This window comes from Paramisgurnus dabryanus, chromosome 9, assembly GCF_030506205.2.
Source record: "Paramisgurnus dabryanus chromosome 9, PD_genome_1.1, whole genome shotgun sequence".
Taxonomy (NCBI): Eukaryota; Metazoa; Chordata; class Actinopteri; order Cypriniformes; family Cobitidae; genus Paramisgurnus; species Paramisgurnus dabryanus.
The window spans coordinates 11,625,911-11,648,054 of NC_133345.1; the positions used below are offsets into that span (position 1 = coordinate 11,625,911).

General features: G+C 38.5%; 1 protein-coding gene across 1 annotated transcript; it reads left to right on the top strand.

Moving 5' to 3' along the window:
• The first annotated feature begins 1,256 nt into the window (after window positions 1–1,256).
• On the top strand, window positions 1,257–4,374 carry LOC135769355 (extracellular calcium-sensing receptor-like). Its single transcript, XM_065278687.2, has 6 exons — window positions 1,257–1,465; window positions 1,556–1,844; window positions 1,927–2,700; window positions 2,793–3,020; window positions 3,185–3,308; window positions 3,467–4,374. The coding sequence occupies exons 1-6, from the start codon at window positions 1,257–1,259 to the stop codon at window positions 4,372–4,374; spliced, it is 2,532 nt and encodes an 843-aa protein (XP_065134759.2).
• The last annotated feature ends 17,770 nt before the right edge of the window (window positions 4,375–22,144 follow it).

The window sequence follows — 22,144 nt, forward strand, 5'->3', positions numbered from 1 at the left end:
GAATATAAATTTAAGTATTAAATACAGTAAAGCTGAAGTTAAATCAATCATAAAAGGAAAGGTAAAGGAGAAGTGGCAAGTCCTGTGGGATAATGGTCATTCCGGTAGGAAATTATATAATATCCAAAAAAGAGTGGGGGTGAGTAGAAGTACTTGCAGAAATATAAATGAAGAAAATATCATTTCAATAATGAGATTTGGGCACACAGGAATAAATAGTACATTAGTTTTAATGAAAAAACATGATAATGGGAGGTGTAGTGTATGTAACACACAGGATACCATAGAACATGCTATTGAGGTATGTACTAAATATAGTAATGAGAGGCAGCATTTAATCCATCAGCTAGAAGATGAAGAGATACCGTTGATAATAAATGAAATATTGCAAAGGAAATCTAGTGATTTATGTTTTAAGTTTTTATTTTTATTTTTTAGGAAAACTGGTTTAATAAGGATAATTTAAGTGTAGGAACAATAGTATTCAGATCCACACTCCATTTCAGAAGGTGGCAGTAATGCAACCAGACGTTGTTTGCCAACTGCCATAAAATAAGAAGAAGAAGAAGAAGAAGGATCAACCGTGACACATAGACAAGGATACCATAATGTTAGAAGCGTGCTGAATATTTTGAATGACTAGAACTAGAAATCTTTTTACAAAAAGAAGTTTAATTTTGTCATTTCAGAAAAGTACTGTAAATATACCATCTATGTCAACCCTGGTTACTAGAAACTGTTATAGCAGAGGTCAAATTAATAACATGCATAACATGTTAGTTGAAGAATCTCAAGAGTCTGCAAATTCTTGATTAGATGTTGAGTGGAAAACATTTTGTCAAGACACCCAGATCCAAGATTAAAATTGCTATGATATAACTGGTTAATGAGAGTTTATGTAACTCCAGCACTATGTTTTATATATATATATATATATATATATATATATATATATATATATATATATATATATATATATATATATATATATAAAAAATTTAATTTAACTCATCAGATCTAGACTGTGTTGCTGAAAGGTGACACTTTTGCATGTCGGATGTTTTAATTTCCATTTTCTAAAATGACTGAAAAATGAATAGCAGGATGAAAAAAGACATCTGTTCCACCCCTTTATGCACTGCCCTATGAGGTCATTACATGTATCGTTCATTCATATTTACTGTCTATAAAAGTACAGCCATTTCAGAAATTACATCAAATAACTTTTGCAGCTGCAGGTGATTTCAATATTTGGGATGTCTTTGTTTCTTTGCATACTCCTGTTTTTCCTTCACCTTAATGCAAATGCGGAAAACAATTTTTGCCGAATGATGGGAGATCCTAAATATCCACTGCTGTCTAAGGATGGAGACATAAATATTGGAGCAATTTTTGCCGTCCACAGCAAGGAAACTTTACCTTCATTTGAGTTCCAACAAAAACCTCAGCTTCTGTCATGCTCTAGGTTTGTTGCATTTGAGTCTATTCAAGAACAACCTCAAATAATGCCTTTAATGCAAGTGCTTTTTCACGTACCGATTTAATGTTTTGACAGTGTGACTCTTAGGGACTTTCGACTGGCTCAAATCATGATTTTTGCAATTGAGGAAATTAATAGAAATGAAAGTTTGCTCCCAAATGTTTCTATTGGCTATAAAATCTATGATACCTGTGGATCAAGACTTTCTTCTATGAGTGCAACTATGGCATTGTTAAATGGTCAGGAGTTTGCAGCAGGGGGGAAATGTTATGGACAGTCTCCTATACATGCTATCATAGGGGAAACAGAGTCCTCTGCCACAGTGATTTTGTCCAGAACCACAGGACCTTTTAAAATTCCAGTGGTAAGAAACAGTAAGAGTTTGATACAATTACCTAATGATGACTTATGATTTTTTCACTGTTTTCTTTGTTATCTTTTTTCAGATAAGTCACTCAGCCTCGTGTGAGTGTCTCAGTAATAGGGAAGATTACCCCTCTTTCTTTAGAACTATTGCCAGTGATTATCACCAAGGCAGAGCACTTGCACTCTTGGTTAAGCATGTAGGCTGGACTTGGGTTGGAGCTGTGAACAGTGACAATGACTATGGAAACTATGGAATGGCCATTTTCCTCAATTCAGCCAAGAAAGATGGGATTTGTGTAGAGTATTCTGTGAAATTTTACAGAACAGAGTCTGAAAAACTCCAAAAAGTGATAAACACAATAAAACAAGGAACAGCGAAAGTAATAGTTGCATTTGTTTCATTTATTGAGATGGGATTACTAATTGAGCAACTAAGTATTCATAACATTACAGGCCTCCAAATAATTGGAGTGGAGGGATGGGTGGCTTCAAAGAACTACATCACTTTAAACAGCTTTCATGTGATGAAAGGTTCACTTGGGTTTGCACTGAGAAAAATCTACATTGAAGGTTTTTCAGATTATGTTATTAAATCATTCTGGGACACAGCTTTTCCGTGCTCACAACAACATGAATTCTTGAACATGAACATGAATTCTTATCAAGTTGAATTAAATTGCAGCAGATATCAAGATCTACTTGTGTTAAGAAACTACAATGAAGATGTGCCTGAACACAGATATTCAAGCCATGTCTACAAAGCAGTGTATGCTGTGGCTTATGCACTGCACAGTATAATTAAGTGTGAAAAACAAGAAGTCTGTGAAAAAGCACTGACAATAAAACCACAACAGGTAAGCCATAAAAGAATGAAAGGCAAACATCCCCATTTGATTTCATGTTAAATTGCTTTAATGATAATGTTTTAAATGTCTCTCTTTATTAGGTGGTTGAAGCTCTGAAAAAGGTCAATTTTACTGTAAAGTTTGGTGATAATGTGTGGTTTGACAGCACTGGCGCTGCAGTAGCCCAGTATGAAGTTGTGAACTGGCAGCAGGACTCAAATGGATCATTTCAGTTCAAATCAGTGGGTTACTATGATGCCTCACTGCCCCCTGACCAGCGCTTTGTACTTAACACTAAAAACATAATCTGGGCTGGAGGACAACTGGAGGTAAATGAAAATAACCTGTACATCTGAAATGCCCATTGGGAATGTACATAATTTATGCTTAGAAGAAGCATTAAATGTGCATGAAAAATTATTGTTATTATCTTCATTTCTCACAATCTGTATAAATAGCTGAATTTACAAGTGTTTTGTTTGTTTCCATGTAGAAGCCAAGGTCTGTGTGCAGTGAGAGTTGTCCTCCAGGCACTAGGAAGGCTGTACAGAAAGGAAGACCTGTCTGCTGTTATGACTGTATTACATGTGCAGATGGAGAAATCAGTAATGAGACAGGTAAACTTCAGCCCAGATCAAAGATCCAAAGAAAATTAGTTAGTTGTTCACTTTGTCTTCTTCTTCTACTGTTCAGGATGGAGTTTCTTTTCAGTGGAGCTCTTAAATGATTTATTTCATTTGTCTCTAACTATAGTGATCACAATTTTTTCTTTCAGATTCAAATAACTGCCAGCAGTGTCCAGGGGAATACTGGTCTAATACTGAGAACACTGAATGTGTGTTAAAGGCTGTAGAGTTTCTGTCATTCACAGAAGTTATGGGTATAGTGTTAGTCTTTTTCTCTCTGTTTGGAGTAGGAATAACTTTACTGGTGGCCATCCTGTTTTACAGTAAGAAGGACACTCCCATAGTAAAAGCCAACAACTCTGAGTTGAGCTTCCTGTTGCTCTTCTCATTGACTTTGTGTTTTCTCTGTTCACTTACTTTCATTGGTCGCCCCACTGAGTGGTCCTGTATGTTGCGTCACACAGCTTTTGGGATCACTTTTGTCCTCTGTATCTCCTGTGTTCTGGGGAAAACAATAGTGGTGTTAATGGCATTCAAGGCCACACTTCCAGGAAGTAATGTCATGAAATGGTTTGGGCCTGCACAACAGAGACTCAGTGTTTTTGCCTTTACACTTATACAAGTTCTTATCTGTGTGCTTTGGCTAACAATATCTCCTCCTTTTCCTCATAAAAATATGAAATTATTTAAGGAGAAGATCATTCTTGAATGCAGTTTGGGTTCTACTGTTGGTTTCTGGGCTGTGTTGGGTTATATTGGCCTACTGGCTCTCTTGTGCTTCATTCTGGCTTTTCTTGCTCGGACGCTGCCTGATAACTTCAATGAAGCGAAATTCATCACATTCAGTATGCTCATTTTCTGTGCTGTATGGATCACATTTATCCCAGCTTATGTCAGTTCTCCTGGAAAATTTACTGTAGCTGTTGAGATATTTGCCATTTTAGCATCAAGCTTTGGTTTACTATTCTGCATATTTGCACCTAAATGTTACATCATTCTTTTTAAGCCCGAACAAAATACAAAGCAACATTTAATGGGAAAAACACAAAATAAGTAAAGTAGGTTCTAGTGGTTATAATGATGTTGTCTGTCATTTTAGCCAAAGCAAAAAATATTTAACAGAGACGTTGACTGACATCAAATGTTAATACTGTTTCTATCTAAATAAAATGTAGCATAATTTAATATACTTTAATATACTTTGCAGCTGCAAATATCCTACTGATCTAATCATAAGATATATTTTACATTTTACTTTCAAGTACGTCAAGAGACTTTATTTATTATCAATTATTCTGAAAAGATCTGATCTAATCACTTATAACTACTGGTACATATCAGTGGCGAACCGTGGGTACTTCAGCTGGGCCTTCAAAATATGCAATGAAGTGCAAATGCCTCTCCATCCATAATAGGCTATTTGTATTTCGTTAAATCATACAGTGAACGTGTAAAAATTCTGAGCACGCAAAGTTAAATTACAGAATGAGCATTGTCTGCCTTTAAATGCAGTTTTAAAGTTTAAAATTACTTTAATCTAACTGATAAACACAAATACAGACTCTGCTGCTCTGTAATGACAGTCAGGGGCTCTGTAAATTTGCATTTAACAAGCTTAAATTATGTTCTTTAATTTATTTTTAATTTTTTGGAAATATATATTTAGCTGTAGGATACCTTGTTAGTCTTTTTCATAAGGGGAAATATAGCACCCTGCGTTCTCAGTGCACCTCCTTGTGGCTTATAACTGTTGTTATAAGATATCCAAGGGCTCGCAAAATTGCGAGCCCGAGCCCCGAGGTCCCGGGGCTATTGCAAATTCTTGTCGGGCTACCAAAATGTATCTCTGCCCTGCCCATCGGGTATAGCGAGGAAAAAAATATTTGAATGTTTTTGCATTCTCTCAGATTTAGTTAGGAAATTATATTGTATGTAATTCGGCGTCGTCTGTCAGTCATTACTATCCTCATGTAACAAGTGAAACTGTCAGGAAGTAAGTATAATTAAACCCATTATTTTTCTCGTGTTCGCGTCATATGCACAGGCTCCTCTGCACGTGCTTCTTCCAGCTGTGCTCTTCACGAGTACGCGCTTAAGTTATTTCGTTTTTACCTCAGCCCTATCAAGCTAGCCACAACGTCAATCACGTTTTCCGCCATTTACCTCAACCACTCTCACCGCAGAAATTCGGGCCATTAGACTGTATTAATATTAACGGTCTATGATCTTCGTCTTTAGTGTTTTACGGCAGCTCGCATCCAGTTTGTTGCATGCTTAGGACTTCATGAAGGCTTACAATGTTTTGCTTTTTACCCGCCCACTTGAAATCAAAACGTGATTGGTCGATTTGCCCGTCACTCTCCACACCAAAACACATAGCTTGGCCTTCCCTGGGATTCATGAAGTCCTAACCAATGAATGAGCCAGATAACCGGGCCTTAATAGAGACAGACGATTCTGATTGGATTAGATGTTTTCATGACATGAACCTGACAGTAAGCTTAACTTTAGAACATAGATGAGAGAAAATATATTACGTGTATTGTATTAAATTGAATAAAATAGAAATTTAAAAATGTAAAAACATATTTTTATTGAATACTATATTATTTATTATTTATTTATAAAAAATCTTTTTATTAATTTTTTAAGGCCTTCTCTGAAGGCGTAGAAGGCCCTGGAGGTTCCCCACTGGTACATATGTAAACCTGACTCGAACTCAGCCTCTGCAAGTAACTTACATAAGTAACATATTGTAGCAGAGCATTAATAATAAAACAATCCATCACATGACTTTCTGATGTAAGATCAACTGTGCTGAGCATTTGAGCAAGACAGCCCTATAAGCTCCCACTCTTTAGGAGTGCGCTGTCTCATGATGGACACCTTCCTCACAGGCTAGGAAGCGGAATGGCTGTCCAGCCCAAGGTTTCAGACGTGCCTGTTAGAGATGACTGTATTTCGAGCTTGAAATACTTCCTCCCACATCTGAGGGTTCACCATGTGTAAGTCCATATACATGAACCCCACCCTGTTGGCTCAGCACTGGAATGAATGGGTCTAGGCTAAATGCTAACACATTCACGATGCGCTGTACAGTGCACGCATTGAAAAAAGATAGGTATGTATTAATTCGTCTAAGTTGAGGTAATAACATAGTTTAATATGGCAAAAGGGTAGACTATTCCTTTAACGCCAAAAGTTGCTCTTTTTTAAATAAACTTGCGTTTAAAACTACTTAGAACACTTTCAAAGGCATTGAAAAGTAACTTCTCTTCTGTTGTCGTATTATAACAAATAACAAAACTGCCTCGGTGTGCCGCATAGACGTCGTCATCGTCTTGCTGCAGCCTACCCGTTCTGTGATTGGTTCCCTATTTCAGGGGCAAAAAGGGCCAGAGTTTCCATGCTAGACTTGCAGCGTGAATAAATTTGCGCGCAAGGCAGCATGGGGAAACCCAGGCTATATGTACCCACTAATGCAACCCCAGTAAGGAGGCACCCCTTGGTTTCTTGATTTTTGCATATTATCAGAAAGCTGAAACTTCTCTGCCAGTCACGAGTGCCTTTCTGGATGTTTCTGTGGTCTTTGAAGTCTTTTTAGGCTCCATATGGACTGCTTTAGTTATATAAGGACATTTTAGTAGTTTTTAAAAACATACCTTACAAAAAAAACAATACTAGTGTGCATCTTGAGACAAAATAATGGCACTGATGTATTTTAAGATGTCAGTGCAAGCTGTTTTCAATATTGCCACTCAAAAAAAAAACATTTTAGTCTTGGACTAGACTTTGACAAGAGAGTAGGGGATTTGTAGGCCTTGTTGTTGGCCTCTGGATTTTGAAACAAACTTTTCTCAGGCGTGGTTTTTCTGCACCACTGACAAAAATTTAATCCTAAAAGTCTTTATTTCTGCCGGTCATACTTTAAGCCTTCTTTCTACTTATGCATGATATGGCAGAGCACGAAAGGCTTCATCTATTGTTTCCAGTAAGGTCTTTGAGAATCTACGTCCAGCTCGGATCAGTGGCATACATCTTTTCATCTTCTGGTTTGCTTTGGTAACCGCAATAGAGATAATGTAATCATTTAACAGCATGTTGCTTTATGGAATACATATGTTATTACCATTGCTTATATCATGGCTTTGTGGGGGTCAAGGGCCACTCTTCTTGGAGTGTGCAATAGGCTAAGGCTCTGTCTACGGGGTGATTACTCTTAAGTGATGTCTATGCTGTGGCAGGATGGTCATTCATAATAATAGTTAAGTGTATAAAGTTATTTATCATTTAAAAAGCTGTTTAAATTGAAATGAACTCTGTGTTGGCTCTTATTGAACATTTCATACATAATTATTATGCTTAATAAATGAACCTACTGAATGTTTACTTTCAATTGAAATGTTCTCTCATCTATTTTATATACAGTGATCTTATCAGTAGATATTTTAAATTGCTATTTAACAAGAAATCATACCAGATGCACTTAGAGGGTTTTGCATTGAGCTCTTTAAATACAGATATAGATACTTGAAGGTTTTGGTAAAAAAAAAGTTTCAAGAGTTTTTAACAGGCAAAAAGCAAGAAAAATATGTTTCTTATTAGGAAGTACCTAAACTACAGGGCCTGGGTTGCAATTTATCAAACAAAGAAATTAAAGGAGTACATACAGCAACTAGTGGGGGTTCCACACAACTGAGCGAATGTTCCAGTGTTCATAGATCAACAGTTTGCTATCCTCTGATCATGTAGTTCCTCTATTTAACACCTCTAACAGGTGTTAAATTCCTGCTATTATTCTGCAATTTTCTTGGCAAACAACAAATTAAAAACACGAAAGTCGTCATGAAACAGAAGTAATGATTGTTCCCGTTGTGACGTATATCTGTGAGTGGCTTCTGATATAAGAAAACTTATAGTGCGGAACTTTAATTCATCTATTGATCTGATTTAAGATTTTTAATGCTCCTAATTGTTAATCACTGTGATCTTTTCCCGGGCCCTGCCCTCGCGCCGTTTCTCATGACTGGAAGTAAAGAGAGATGGCGTAGAGGTGGGGAGACAAGCGTTTTTGATTAAAGAGTATGATGGTACAAGATTAAAAAATATATATATATATATATATATATATATATATATATATATATATTAAAGTCGCTCTAAGCAAATCAGTGTGACATCACTTCTTGTTGACGTTCGAAGTGTTGTCAAACAAAAGCATAGCTAACTCCTCTCCTCCCCTCCCCCTCCTTTCGGTGCGTTCTGAAAGTTGTCAGGAGTGCCCAACCCCCACTCCCAAATCCTTCTTGTTGTTTATTGGCTGGAACACTTTATGTTTCGTGGTGGTAGGTTTGACCACTTTGTTTTTGTTGCAGTTTTTGGAGCCTGGGCTGTCTACAGAGACCGCGTTTTTAGAGTATGTTCAGGAGATAGGCAGCTAGCAGATAGAGAGAAGATGTTTACTATATGAAACAAAAAATATTTTATGGCCTAAAAGCATGAATTCGCTTTTATGAAGTACCTTTAATGAAGCGTACAGATAAGTAATTTGTAAAAAATACCACAAAATATAAAGTTTTTCATGATGAAATTTGGTTTTTGCACTGTAAAAAGTGAAAGCTGCTCTGCTTAAAACAAAAATGTACTTCAACTAGTAACACCTACAATTGAAGTTATATAAAATTAAAGAAACTTCAATTGTTATGTGGGTGGTAAAAGGTTGGACAGAACCCAAATGCAGACAGCAGTCTCTCACGAAAAGACTTTGACTATATAAAGAAAACCAACCCCACGAGGGGGCAAAACAACATAAACAGGATGACTGACTAAACACTAAATATACAAAAACTAGACAAAATACTTGCAGGTATGGAAACAAGCACAAACCAACAAACACAAGGACCTTAAATAGAGGACAACTAATGAGGACAACAGGTGACATGGGTTAACCAATAAAGATGACAAGGGAGTGGGTTAAAAGAGACAAGACACAGGGAACATGTCTAGTAAAACCAATACTGAGACCACGTGATCCCACACAACACATGGGTCTGTCATGATCCTGCCACAAAACTAGGTTAAACCAAGGACAAGATGGCAGAATCATGACAGAACCCCCTCTAAGGAGCGGATTCCAGACGCTCCCCAGGGGAACACTAAACACGGGACATGACAGACTGCATACAACACAGAACCAGATGAAACATGACATATAACAACAATGGCATACAAAAAAGAATGACAAGAGGATAAGGGTGACACAATAAAAACAACAAACAAGGGAGTGGGGGCGGGGGAACAAAAAAGTTCAAAAGTGGTGGTCCATGCTGGGTGGGACAAGGTGGGGAAGGAGTCTCATGTTCAGGGGTAGTAGGTGAAGACCGAGGACGAGGAGTACCGGCGGGCTTGGTGGGGTTCTTGGAGGTAGCAGATCTGGTGGGGGAGGCAGACTTGGTAGGGGAAGGACGAGGAGGAACAGTTCTGGGAGGAGTAAACTGAGGCAAAATAGAGGCAGGAATAATTGGGGGTACAAAAGGAGGTAAGGCAGGGCTCCAGGGCATGGGTAGATAAGGGAGCAGACGGGGGCGAGCCAGGACTCACTGGGTAGGAGAGAGAGTTCAGGGAGGACATGGAGACAGTGGCAGGGGACCAGGCAGATGAACAGGACGACAGTGCAGGGGAGGAAGCAACAGAAGGAGCCGGTGAGACCGGGGGCGCTGCGGCCAGCAGCGGAGACAGGGACCATGCCAGGGGGCGCTGCGGCCGGCAGCCGAGACAAGACGGTGACCATGACAGGGGGTGCCGCAGTGGGCTGAGCTGTCAGCAGTGGCTGCGCCGGCTGTGGAAGAGGCTGCGCCGGCTGTGGCGTCAACCCCCTCCTCTTCTTCTTCTTCCTCGGGCGAGGCGCGGAAGCCATGGCAGCTGAGGTGAGGACTGTGGTGGGAGCAGCAGGTTCCGAAGAGGACCCCTCGGATGGTGACTCCCACAAAACCCTCCTCTCACATTTTCCATGGAAGTTGATAGGCTGGGCCAGCCTCTCAGGAACCAACGTGGTGAGAGCTGTATCCCCCTGCGTCACAACTCCCACGACGCAACCCTCTGGGATAGAAGGCAGTGGGGCAGGTGGTGATGCCCTGGTGGAACCCTGAAGCTCCTCCTGACACAACCGGTCCACTACTTCATGGAATGGGCGGCGGATCAACCCCTCCCATTCCGGCAAAGGAGGAGGGACGTGGAGGCCCGCGATGAGGTAAGAATTGAGGAGGGTCTCAGGCAGAAAAAACCTCCTCGCCTCCAAGTCCTGGGCATACTCCCTCAGGGCCTTATCTCCCTTGGGAGGAAAGGGAGCCTTGCCCATTTTCATGTTGGCGGCAGTCGACTGCCACCACTGTTCAAGGTCAGCCGACTGCCGACTGGTGGGAAGAGACATGCTGTCTGCTGGGTTCTCTTTTTGGCTTGTTCGTTCTGTTATGTGGGTGGTAAAAGGTTGGACAGAACCCAAATGCAGACAGCACTCTCTCACAAAAAGACTTTTATTATATAAAGAAAACAGAAAACAAAACCCACGAGGGGGCAAAACAAAATAAACAGGATCACTTAATGAACACTAAACTAGACAAGACACAAGACTGCACTATGACACTAAACAGAATGACACTTAACAATAATCTTGACTAAACACTAAGGGGCGGTTTCCCGGACCAGGATTAGCTTAATCCAGGACTAGGCCTTAGTTTAATTAGGAAATATAACTAGTTTTAACAAACATGCCTTACTAAAAACATTACCTTTGTGCATTTTGAGGTAAAACAAAGGGCCCTGATGTATTTTAAGATATGTAAGTGCAAGTTGTTTTCAGTTTGGAGAGCTCTTAAAAGTGTTTAAGTCTAGGACTAGTCTAATCCCTGTCTGGGAAACCGCCCCTAAATATACAATAAACTAGCCTAGACTCGACTCGACTCGACAGAATACTCACAGGTATGGAAACAAACGAACAAGCACAGAGCAACAAACACAAGGACCTTAAATAGAGGACAATTAATGAGGACAACAGGTGAAATGGGTTAACCAATAAAGATGACAAGGGAGCAGGGTAAAAAAAACAAAACACAGGGAACACGTGGTCTAGTAAAACCAATACTAAGACCATGTGATCCCACACAAAACATGGGTCTGTCATGATCCTGCCACAAGACTAGATTAAACCAAGGACAAGATGGCAGAATCATGACATCAATTTTTTAGGCGTAACCAATTTTCAATAATTTGTCAATAATTTTTAATTTGATTCAACTTTTAAATAATGGTTATTTTCATGTTTAATTATCCTTTCCAAAATAAAGAAAAGAACATTAATGGCAAGATGGAGCAAACATCTTTTTGAATCCTGCTTGACTTGGTTTATGCTTTGCACTATAAGGTCACTATGTATGTATTGTAGGGGTGTAACAATACACTAAGCTCACTGTTCGGAAAAAAAGGGAAATTTTACATGGAATTAGGATTAAAGGACTGAGCAGGGGCATTGCTAAAGCTCTACCAGGGGCACAGGACTTTTTTTGAAAGCCTAACACTATTATACAATGTCCTTTGCTTAACTCACTATTCCTACACTGCAACAAGTTCTGGTAAAGATAAACATTTATTTAAAATTATTTATGTTCATTATACTTAACAAACATTATTAATGTTTGGAGGCATAAATGGCATAAAAAGTGTAGAAATAATTGCAGCAGAAAAAATATTTTCTTGTACATTTGCATTTTAAATTATACGATGATAACAATGATTCATAACTTCTTTTTTTACAAGCATATTTTACAATAACAACATTTTAAATCTTAAATTTTATGACTGCTATACTAAAATAATCTCTGTCACTGTTACTGCCAAATGTGTCCTACAGCTAGTGAACTAAATATTAATTTAATATCTGAAAATACAGAACAGTATAACACATACAAGCATTGATTTTCTATAGAGGTTTACCTGAGATTTTTTCTCTAATGTTTGAGACCTGACTGGGTGAGAATATAGTTTGTCTTACCTCCATAAAACTCATCATCTCTCATTTCTGCTAACTCTTCCATGCTTTGCACAAAACATTTCTGATGTCCACAGAGCCAATAGTAATCGATTCAAAATAAGATTACCATTATTATTTAGAAACTTACTTTAGTTTTGTTATGTTTTCATGAGATAACTCAATCGCCTGGCTACAACTGGATGTTTGTGTGCGGTTGCGCATGGATTTGTGCATGCACGCGTCAGTGCAACTGATTATAAGATTCCTCATTCCCTTCAGATTTCCTTCTAAACCAAATGCTGCCAGACACCGAACTTTAAAGATGACAGAGCATCATCCCTCTCAATTTCTGTCATTTTTGTATCACAAACTATAATTACATCCCTAATGTATCTTTTATCCATTAGGGATGCAAATCTATATAACTGAGACCGATGCGATGTGCATGTCGATGCATAACCTACAATACAATATAAAGATACATATGAAGCAACTACCAATGCGATTTCTCCCCATTATGATGCAGTGTGATCCAATTTCTATTAGATTTAACACAATGTCATTTAAAGGTGACATAGAATGATTGAACGGGGCATTTATCCTTGTTCTGTGATGTGGCATGTAGACAAAAATGTTTTTGTTTGGGTCTGTAATGCCTTAGAAGCTTCCTAAAAACCTCTCTCAGATAGCTCTATTAGGGTGGGGGATTTTAAACAAGTGGTTTTGCACCTATTTGGCTCCCCCTACTGGCTTAACTTGCAATCTCATTACTGATTGGCTGACTTTGCTGCCACTAAAAAAATGTAGCCAATTATTTTAAAGTAGAGGGGCAGTTAGATGCCTGTGATGTCATAAGCATCAGTTTTTCAGATTGGGCCGTTTTCTGGCTGACATTTATAAAAGAGGAATTTCTATGAGACTGAGATGTTTAGCATGTATAGCACTTTTTGTATGTTTGTGAATGTGGGTAGACTACCATTATTCAACAAAGACAAGGTAAAAATGTTTTTTTTTATTCTCTGTCCCCTTAAATACAGTATGATAAAATGAAAAAATATGATGCTATTCAATTTAATATACAGATAGGGTCAGGATCCTGCAGGAACCTTGTCTTGTTTTAATATTTAGTCCAGTATGGCAGGGTTCTGATAGTACAATGTTTTGTGTGGGGAAAGCATGGTCTGTATTGTGTATACTAAAACCACGTATTTCCCGTGTCTCATCACTTTTTACTTGCTCCCTTACCTGTTATTGTTTTCACCTGTTCCCCTCATTAGTTCTCTCTATTTAAACTCCTTGTGCTCATTGTTCTGTCTAAGTTTGTTTTGCTTTGTTGCTGCCTTGTAGATTTCCTATCTTGTTAATTATCTGTGTTTTTCTATCCTTGTCTGCGCTTGTGTTCGTTCTCAACTATTGCTGGTAGAACGAATGTAGGATTAGAAGACAGAATGGACCTGAATGAGCGAGCTCGCCAAGCTCACCTTTTATTCGGTCTCCGAAAGAAGGAGGCCAATGTCTGGAGCTTAGCGTTTGAATTCATGCAGGCAGTGAGGGGCTCAAGTTTCAAGGAGGCTGAGCTAAAGAGAATTTTTAACGGTTTCCTCAATGAGCCCTCAAATCCAGTGAGCTGAAGATGCTGAGACCCCTGGATTTTGAGGACATGGTGTATTACATTCGTAACCGGCCTGAGCCCAGGGACTCAGACAAGGCTGCACCCCCAGTCCTGATGCCTTCAATCCCGGAAGATTGAATCATCAGAGTTATGACGCAGGAGAATCCAGCTTTCACCACGTCGGTTTCTGAGAGCTCTGCCCAGCCTGTCAGCCTCCTGAGTAAACACGAGAGGAGTGTTTCGTGGGAATCACCCTCCGATGGGTCCTCTACGGAGCCTGCTGCGCCCACCGCAGCACCCACCTCTTCTGCCACACTCTCTGCGCCTCACCCTAGGATGATAAAAAAGGCAGTTGGGATCCTCGGCACTGCCACCCGCTACTTCTCCTCTGGTCTCTGCTCTGCAGCCAATGACACAACAAGGTAAGCAAAGCTTTCAGGCTATAAAAGCAATTGTTTACTTAAAAGGCCCACCCATGGATTTGTAATTACTTGGTGGAGGATAGCTTTACCTCTGCCATGTTATGCTCCACTTTCATGACACACATGCCTCAGTTTCCGTAGTGTTGTGATACACCAGCAAGTGATAAGTCAGCAGTAACAACAGTTTAGAGATGAGAAAATATTGGCCACTTTATAAATAATACAAGCATAGTGAATCTACTAATAATTTTTACAGATAAAAAATAAGTGAGAAACGATGCATAATGATGCAAATTCAAATTTGTAGCCGATGCATAGTTTTAAAATGATGCATCGGAAAAACGATGAACTTTAGAGTGGAAAAATCAGCCAAAAAAACAAGTTGTTTTTGCCATGCCGATCAGTTGCTTCAGGGAAACTAACTAAACTCCAGAGGATGGTTCCTTTATTACATTTATGGAAACTAACACAATGGCTTTCTTACTATAGAGCAGGGGTGTCCAATACATCGATCGCGATCGACCAGTCGATAGCAAAGGCAATGCCAGTAGATCGCACATAAGTTAACTTTATAAGCTTCTCCATGAGCATCAGAAAACATAGCGCGAAATTGGCATTATGAGAGTAATGGTGAAACACACAAGACTTTTTGAGTTGATGTGCCTTTCTTCTCACATGTGTTTTTATAAATCTTATGCCTGCAAGCTGCAGCTCAGTTGTATAACTTCCGAAATTTACCAGGATGCGCATTCTTGCCTTCATCAGCAGCGGATCCATGCACACGGTGTGTGTGTGTGTGTGTGTGTGTGCGTGTGTGTGCGAGCAAACGAACGAGAGAGAGAGAAAGAGATACGCTTCTGATACTTTTGTCATTTTTCTAGTTTGCTTCACTAAACCGCATCTCCGCTATTTTAAGTAGTACTTGACATGTACTCAAGGACTTTTTAAACTCCTCAAAAAGAATGGAGTAGCCTAATGGTAACAGCCTGAAATTTAATGTAGAGACACATGCAGTATAGTCCTAACCCACATTTAAATTGTTATTAAAAAATTTAACTGTGTTTTTAGCAGGTAGATCTTGTCGGCTTTATCATTTTAAAAGTAGATCACCACACAAAAAGCCTGGACACCCCTGCTATAGAGAAAGGTTACAGGATTCAGTTTGCTGTTCATCCTTCCACATTCAAAGGTTTTTTTTCCGAGGTTGAAAATGAGGTTTTAACTCTCCTGGAAAAAGGGGCCATTGAGTTTGTCCCCCCCAAGGATTCACATTGGATTTTACAGCCGGTATTTTATAGTTCCCATAAAAGGATTGAGGGCTTCAGACTATTTTAGATCCAAGACATCTCAATAAGTCTCTAAAGAAATACAACTTCAAAATGCTAACTATCCTGTATACATATGTATTCCTGTATTCTGCTATGACGTCACGCCCAACCATTGTTCGAATTTGATATACATACTCAGATGCCGTCACGCTGTAGGAGTTCCCCATAGCATCAGCTCTGACGCAGTGTTGAAGTTCCCACGAAAGGGAACTCTGGGTCCGTATGTATAAAGCCGCTCAGAGTAAAATTTTAGTCTTAAGTGTGTCAAAATTCTAAGAATGACGTAATTTTTCTCTTATTCTTAGACTTAGAATAAGATCAATAAGTTTGATTTATAAAGCCTTCTAAGTGTTAAAACTAGGTCTCAGCTCCTTAATTATTTAAGAGAGCTGGCGAGGTCTCTTAACCTAGTAAGAGTAACAAGAGGCGGAGATCATGCACTTTACAACAAAGAATTTGTTGGAATTACTTTAATGTAAATGTATTTCTTTAGCACTTTTGAAAAAAATATATTGTTGCATTGTTGCAAAGCAGCAAATTTACAGTAAATACATGTTAGTAGTATATAGACAGTAGATAGGAATTAATATAACATTATGAAATGTAAAGAGTATAGGGTTTTTTAGACAATGTTATATTACAAAATAAAATATACAGTGTAAAATGGATAAGATGTATATTAGCAAACTTATAAGTGCTTGCACAGTACCAAGATTTTTTATGGGATTATCAAGACAGCATACTTAAATGGTATACACATCTGCATTATATACACTGTAAAAAGTTAAAGTTGGATCAAATTATTGATAATGCCTAAACATTTGGGGCCCTATTTTAACGATCTGAAACGCAAGTGCGAAGCGCAATGCGCAAGTGACTTTGTGGGTGGATCTTGGGCGCTGTTGCTATTTTCCCGGCGGAGAAATAACTCTTGCGCCAGGCGCAAATCAATAAGGGGTTGGTCTGAAGTAGGTTCATTATTCATAGGTGTGGTTTGGGCGTAACGTCAAATAAACCAATCAGAACGCTATCCAACATTCCCTTTAAACGCAAGGGCGCAAGTTCCATGGCGGGTTGCTATTATTATGATGGATTTACCAGGCGCACGCCAGGAGTGGTTCACAGCCGAGGAGACCGACGTTCTTGTAAGAGCAGTCAAAGACAGAGAAGTTGTTTTGTATGGGGATAGGAGAAACCCGCCCAAATCAGCGTAGGTTAAACAGGCGTGAGAGGAAATAGCCTTAATTGTCTCATCAGCTGGCATCCCCATCGTTGCGCCAAGCGCTACAATGATGTCAGGAGACGGGGGAATCCCAAGCTTGCCAGCATAAATCGGGCACGCCGTGTAACGGGAGGTGGATCTGCCTCTACACAGATCTGCGTCCACCCTCACCGCTGAAAGGGTTTGGGGGCTTTGAAATCGGACCCAAGAAACGCAAGCAAGGTCCAACCCCAAAGAACACTTACATATCAAGTTCATATACATTTAAGGTTTCTTATGAAAACATTTTAATTATTATTTACATAAAATAAACATAATACAGCCACACAACAAACTTATGAAAATATTTTAATCGTTATTTGCATGAGAATTTTTTAACGCAGCCACACAATAAATAAAAACTATCACCACAATGCTCACCACTATGATTCCCCTTATCTCATGTGTTAATATTTTTTATTGTAACAATTTATGATTTGCAAAAAAAAACTGTTGCATCTGTGTAGATTAGATAAGCAAATTGTGTGAGCGTTTTGCACGCTATACATTATGGTCAAGCATGCGCCCTTAAAATAGCATAATGAACCACCCGCAACGCGCCACTGACTTTAGACTAGTTTTTTTTTTTGGTGAGTGGCGCAATTGTTTTTTGAAACCGCAAAATAGGATCAGGGATGGTTTGCGCCGGAACACGCCTCCTTTTTTGCGCTGAACCGCCCAGGGAGCGCAAGTTCATTCCCTAGTTTGCCGACGTGCGTCTGTGGAGGGAAAAACCCACTGTGCGCCGGTGCAAAATACGATTGATACATGCGTCACTGACAAAGTCAACTGCGCTGGGTGCAAGATAGGGCCCTTGATGTTTTATCAACTTAAATTTTCTCAGTATACGTGAAATAATCAAAGTTAAAAAAATTAAAATATTAGGTGTTACTAACTGAAGTAAGTTTTTAAGTAGAGCTGCTTTTGCGTTTTACAGTTTGAATAAAATACCATAAAATGTAAATAAAATCTACAATAAAAAATGTGAAGTATCTACAAGATTGCAGTGACACTATTACATGTAAAGTGATATTAATAGAGTATACAACCCCGACCCAAAACATAATGTTAGCAATGTTAGCATTGAGCAAGCCAAAGGTGAATGTGACAAAGATGGCATAAATTACAATTGTGTTTAAGTGGAGAAATCCAACTTAACTTGATCATCTTGTTCGGGCTTGATCATCAAAGTATTTTTTTATGTAAGTGTTTGCAAACGTTAGTCTTTTTTTATAAACAGCTTGTGAGTGAAATCAAAATGATGTGATTCATCATCTTCATTTTTTTTAAATAGCATTACGTTTGTCTATTTTATTAACATGTTGAAACTTAATCAAAATGGTTCAAAATCGTGTAAAATAAATGCATGTACTTATTTGTAATATTGTTAAACATTTTGTGAAGCTAATTTAAATATTTAAATACTAATATAATTTGAATGTCTTCATGATTCATAAATTCTGACTGTATAACATTGCCGGCTTTCTATTGGCTGATTCAGAGGTTAAGGGCGGCCATTTTAGGTTGAAATCATTGTCTGTTTCTCAATTCTAAGAACGCAAAGAACGGATTTGTGTTCTCGTGGAGACTGGTCTTGCAAGCAGGGCTGGACTGGGACAAAAATTCGGCCCTGGCATTTTGGCCCAAACCGGCCCACACTACACTGCAAAAAATGATTTTCAAGAAAAAAAATCTTAGTATTTTTGTCTTGTTTTCAGTAAAAATATCTAAAAAGTCTTAAATTAAAATGCTTTTTCTTGATGAAAATTACCCAAGAAAATAAGTCTAGTTTTTAGACCAAAAATATCAAATTTAAGTGATTTTGTGCATAAAACAAGCAAGCAAAAAAATCTGCCAATGGGGTAAGCAAAAAATCTTGAACATTTTCTTAAACACTAAATGCAAAAAATTCCCCATGCTTACCCTGTGGGCAGATTTTTTTATGCACAAAATCACTTACATTTAAAATTTTTGGTGTAAAAACTAGACTTCTTTTCTTGGGTCATTTTGCTCATTAAGAAAAACCATCTTATTTTAAGAATTTTTAGATATGTTTTAATGAAAACAAGACAAAAATACTAAGAATTTTTTTCTTGAAAATCATTTTTGCAGTGTATAATTACAAATACCACCCATCTTTACACGCCTTTAAATATGTAGCAATAGCAACTCCAATTCCATAAAAGCACTAAACCCAATTAATAGCAGAAAAGAGTGAGAGTTGACACAACAAACACTTCTAGAACATGTTATTTATTAGTTTAGTTTAGTTTAGTTTAGTTTAGTTTAGTTTAGTTTAGTTTAGTTTAGTTTAGTTTAGTTTAGTTTAGTAATCCACACTTATGAAACCTAAAACAAGTTATATGCAATTGGCAAAATTTGCCATTGAATTGCTGACTTTTTACAAAATACAAGTCCTGCTTACAGTAATATTGAAAACTGATTATTACTTGCCTTACTTACAGGAAGTATTCACTAAATTTACTGAACTAAACTTGTGTGATTACAGTAATAGAGATTTTTAAGATTATCTGTCAAGTGTGTTGTTATAAACAATAAACATATATTTTTCTGTAAGCAGATCTCCTGGATTGTTTGATTTTGCTTGAAGAGAAATGATACGTTTTGAAACAGACAATCAACGAAAAATCTACGAATCAGATACAATCTCGTAGTCACAGAGCAAAGAGTGCAATTATTTTATTGCAGCTTTATCACCATAATTTTGTGTTTTGTGTTTTATCAAGGGGTATCTATCTAAACTTGTGTTTTGAAAGCAGTTCTGCTTACCGCACGCACTTATATCTCGTCTCTCTCCCTCTCCTCACTGACACACTTTGCGTGCTGGTGCTGCGCTGCCAGTGCCACCACCGCCACCATCATCATCACCAGCGACGCGAGTTGAAGGTCCTACTGTGTTATTTTAACACATTTTGCAGCGTCTGCTGAAGAGCCTGTTTCTTTTGTCGCGCAGTTCTGCGCCTCCCTTGTGTGTTATCTCCATCTCTATTTTGACACGTGAACTGACCGATGACGCATGCTCGCCTGCACAGAGACCAAAGCGGCGATTGGGCCAGCTTAATGTCAATCAAAAATAACCAATGGGCTGCTGCTGAATGGGCCGGTCTATCTAGGGAAAAAAAGACGATGACTGGGCTGGGCAGTCATTGGGCCAGCTTAATGTCATCAAAAAAAATAACCAATGGGCTGCTGCTTAAATGTCAGTGGGTCGGTCTGTCTAGAAAAAAAGACGCTAACTGGGCTGCTCAGCAGATAAAGATAGTATGAGATGTAGCGGCCCAAAAAGTACGTCGGCCCACCGGGAAACTGCCCGGTGTGCCAGATGGCCAGTCCGCCCCTGCTTGCAAGGTGACCTTGGAAGAACGAACTCAGAAGGTCGCGAGAACACAGAACTCACTTGTGAGAATTGAGATGTGTGCGATCTTCCTGTTGGTCACGTGACCTCCCCAGATTTCAGCGCGCAAGTCTGCACTCGATGCATCCTCGATATCAAGAACTCATCCGGGTATTTTCGTCCTCTGTTCTTGTGTTATTGAGAATTGGAATTGAACTTCGACTGTTAATGATGACGTAGAGTGAGGACACAAGGACGCAAGATCGCTGAAGAACGCATATTGAGAAACAGCCAATTGTAGTGTAGTACAGCTGGTATATTATAAACTTTAAGTTAATTTATGAAAAGACACTATGAAACTTAAAACCTCAGGTGGTGTTGATAACCCAAATTTGACCCATAGGTGCAACTCTTTGATGTTGTAATCTCTCAATCACAAAGACTTTTGAACTGTTAGCCTTTAGGCTTATATCACTGGGTATCTGCTGAAATGTATAATGTAATGTACATATTATGTGGTTTTAAGATTGTAATTTTATATTCATATTCATGCACAGTATTATTTCAAAGGTCATGGTGCGATGAGTAAAAAAGGTCTCATTTCTACAAGTCTAAGATAAGATGGTACAAGGTTTAGATTTTTGAATTTAGGAAAGAAAATACATTTCTTTTAGAGGTGGGGTTTTTGCCAGGATACTTCTGGCTAGTTTGACCAGTTGCCTTGATACTCCTGGTTAGTTTTTACCAGGTGTCTTTTAGTATCATTCGGTACAGGTCAAACTGGGTTTTCTCCAGGTGTCCTTTAGTATCACTTGTTATAGGGCAAACTGGATTTTTGTAGTTTTTTTTATGATGTCTTTGTTCTGGCCAGTATTTAAGGGGCATTGGCAAGGTGTTCAAGGAAGCATCTGTATTCAGACTTCCCGCACTGCTGTGTGTCGTTGCAATTGCCAGGTATGATTTGACTTTGTGATTTTATTTTATTTTATTATTGTTTTTAGATCTTACTTTTAAATGTGAATATAGATGTTTGATTAATGAATTCGAAAACTAAATGATTGATTTAAGTGTAACCTGCCTGGCATAATAAATTGTTATAATTGATTCATTTTACTTCTTCAGAAATTGTATTGATTTATTTTAATTCTTTCAGAAATTATTATGACTAGTAGATTAGAAGGAGTCTGGTATTACCGCAAGATTATTCTGTCAGGATATGATCACACTATGGTGTTTTGATGGTCGAATGGAGCATGGGGCACATTCATTAAAACTCTTAGATTTATGTCTATCACCTGCCTTAGCAAGTTGCATGAGCGCTAAACTAAAGTAACTATTTTTATGATCGGAGCAAGCATGACTTTTTTGACACTTAAGTCATAGCTTAAGACTATTCTTAAGAGCATTTCTGAGATGTTTTATACATACGGGCCCAGGTTCTGAATGTAGACAGATTCCCCTGTTTTCTCGCTTGTGGGGAATCTTTTTGATCTGAAAATTAGATGATAAACTCTATTCCAAACAGGACATTTAAAATCAACAGTGGCTCCTGTGTTTAATGGGCAAGAATCGTCACAGGATTAAAGGGGTTTTAATGTATGAGAAGGAGAAATGATGTGGACCAATCAAAACATCCTCCTGTTTCCCGGTTGACACTGAGGTCATAGAAGATGTCAGAGCAGCCTCTTATCTGATCAAACTGGACATTTGTTTGTGTTAACCCACCAAAATCCAGTCCAAATGTAGCAGTTGGGGAGGGGTCTGGAATGTTTGTTATTCTGCTGCTTCTACACAATCTCATTCCCTCCATCAGAGAATGGAGGT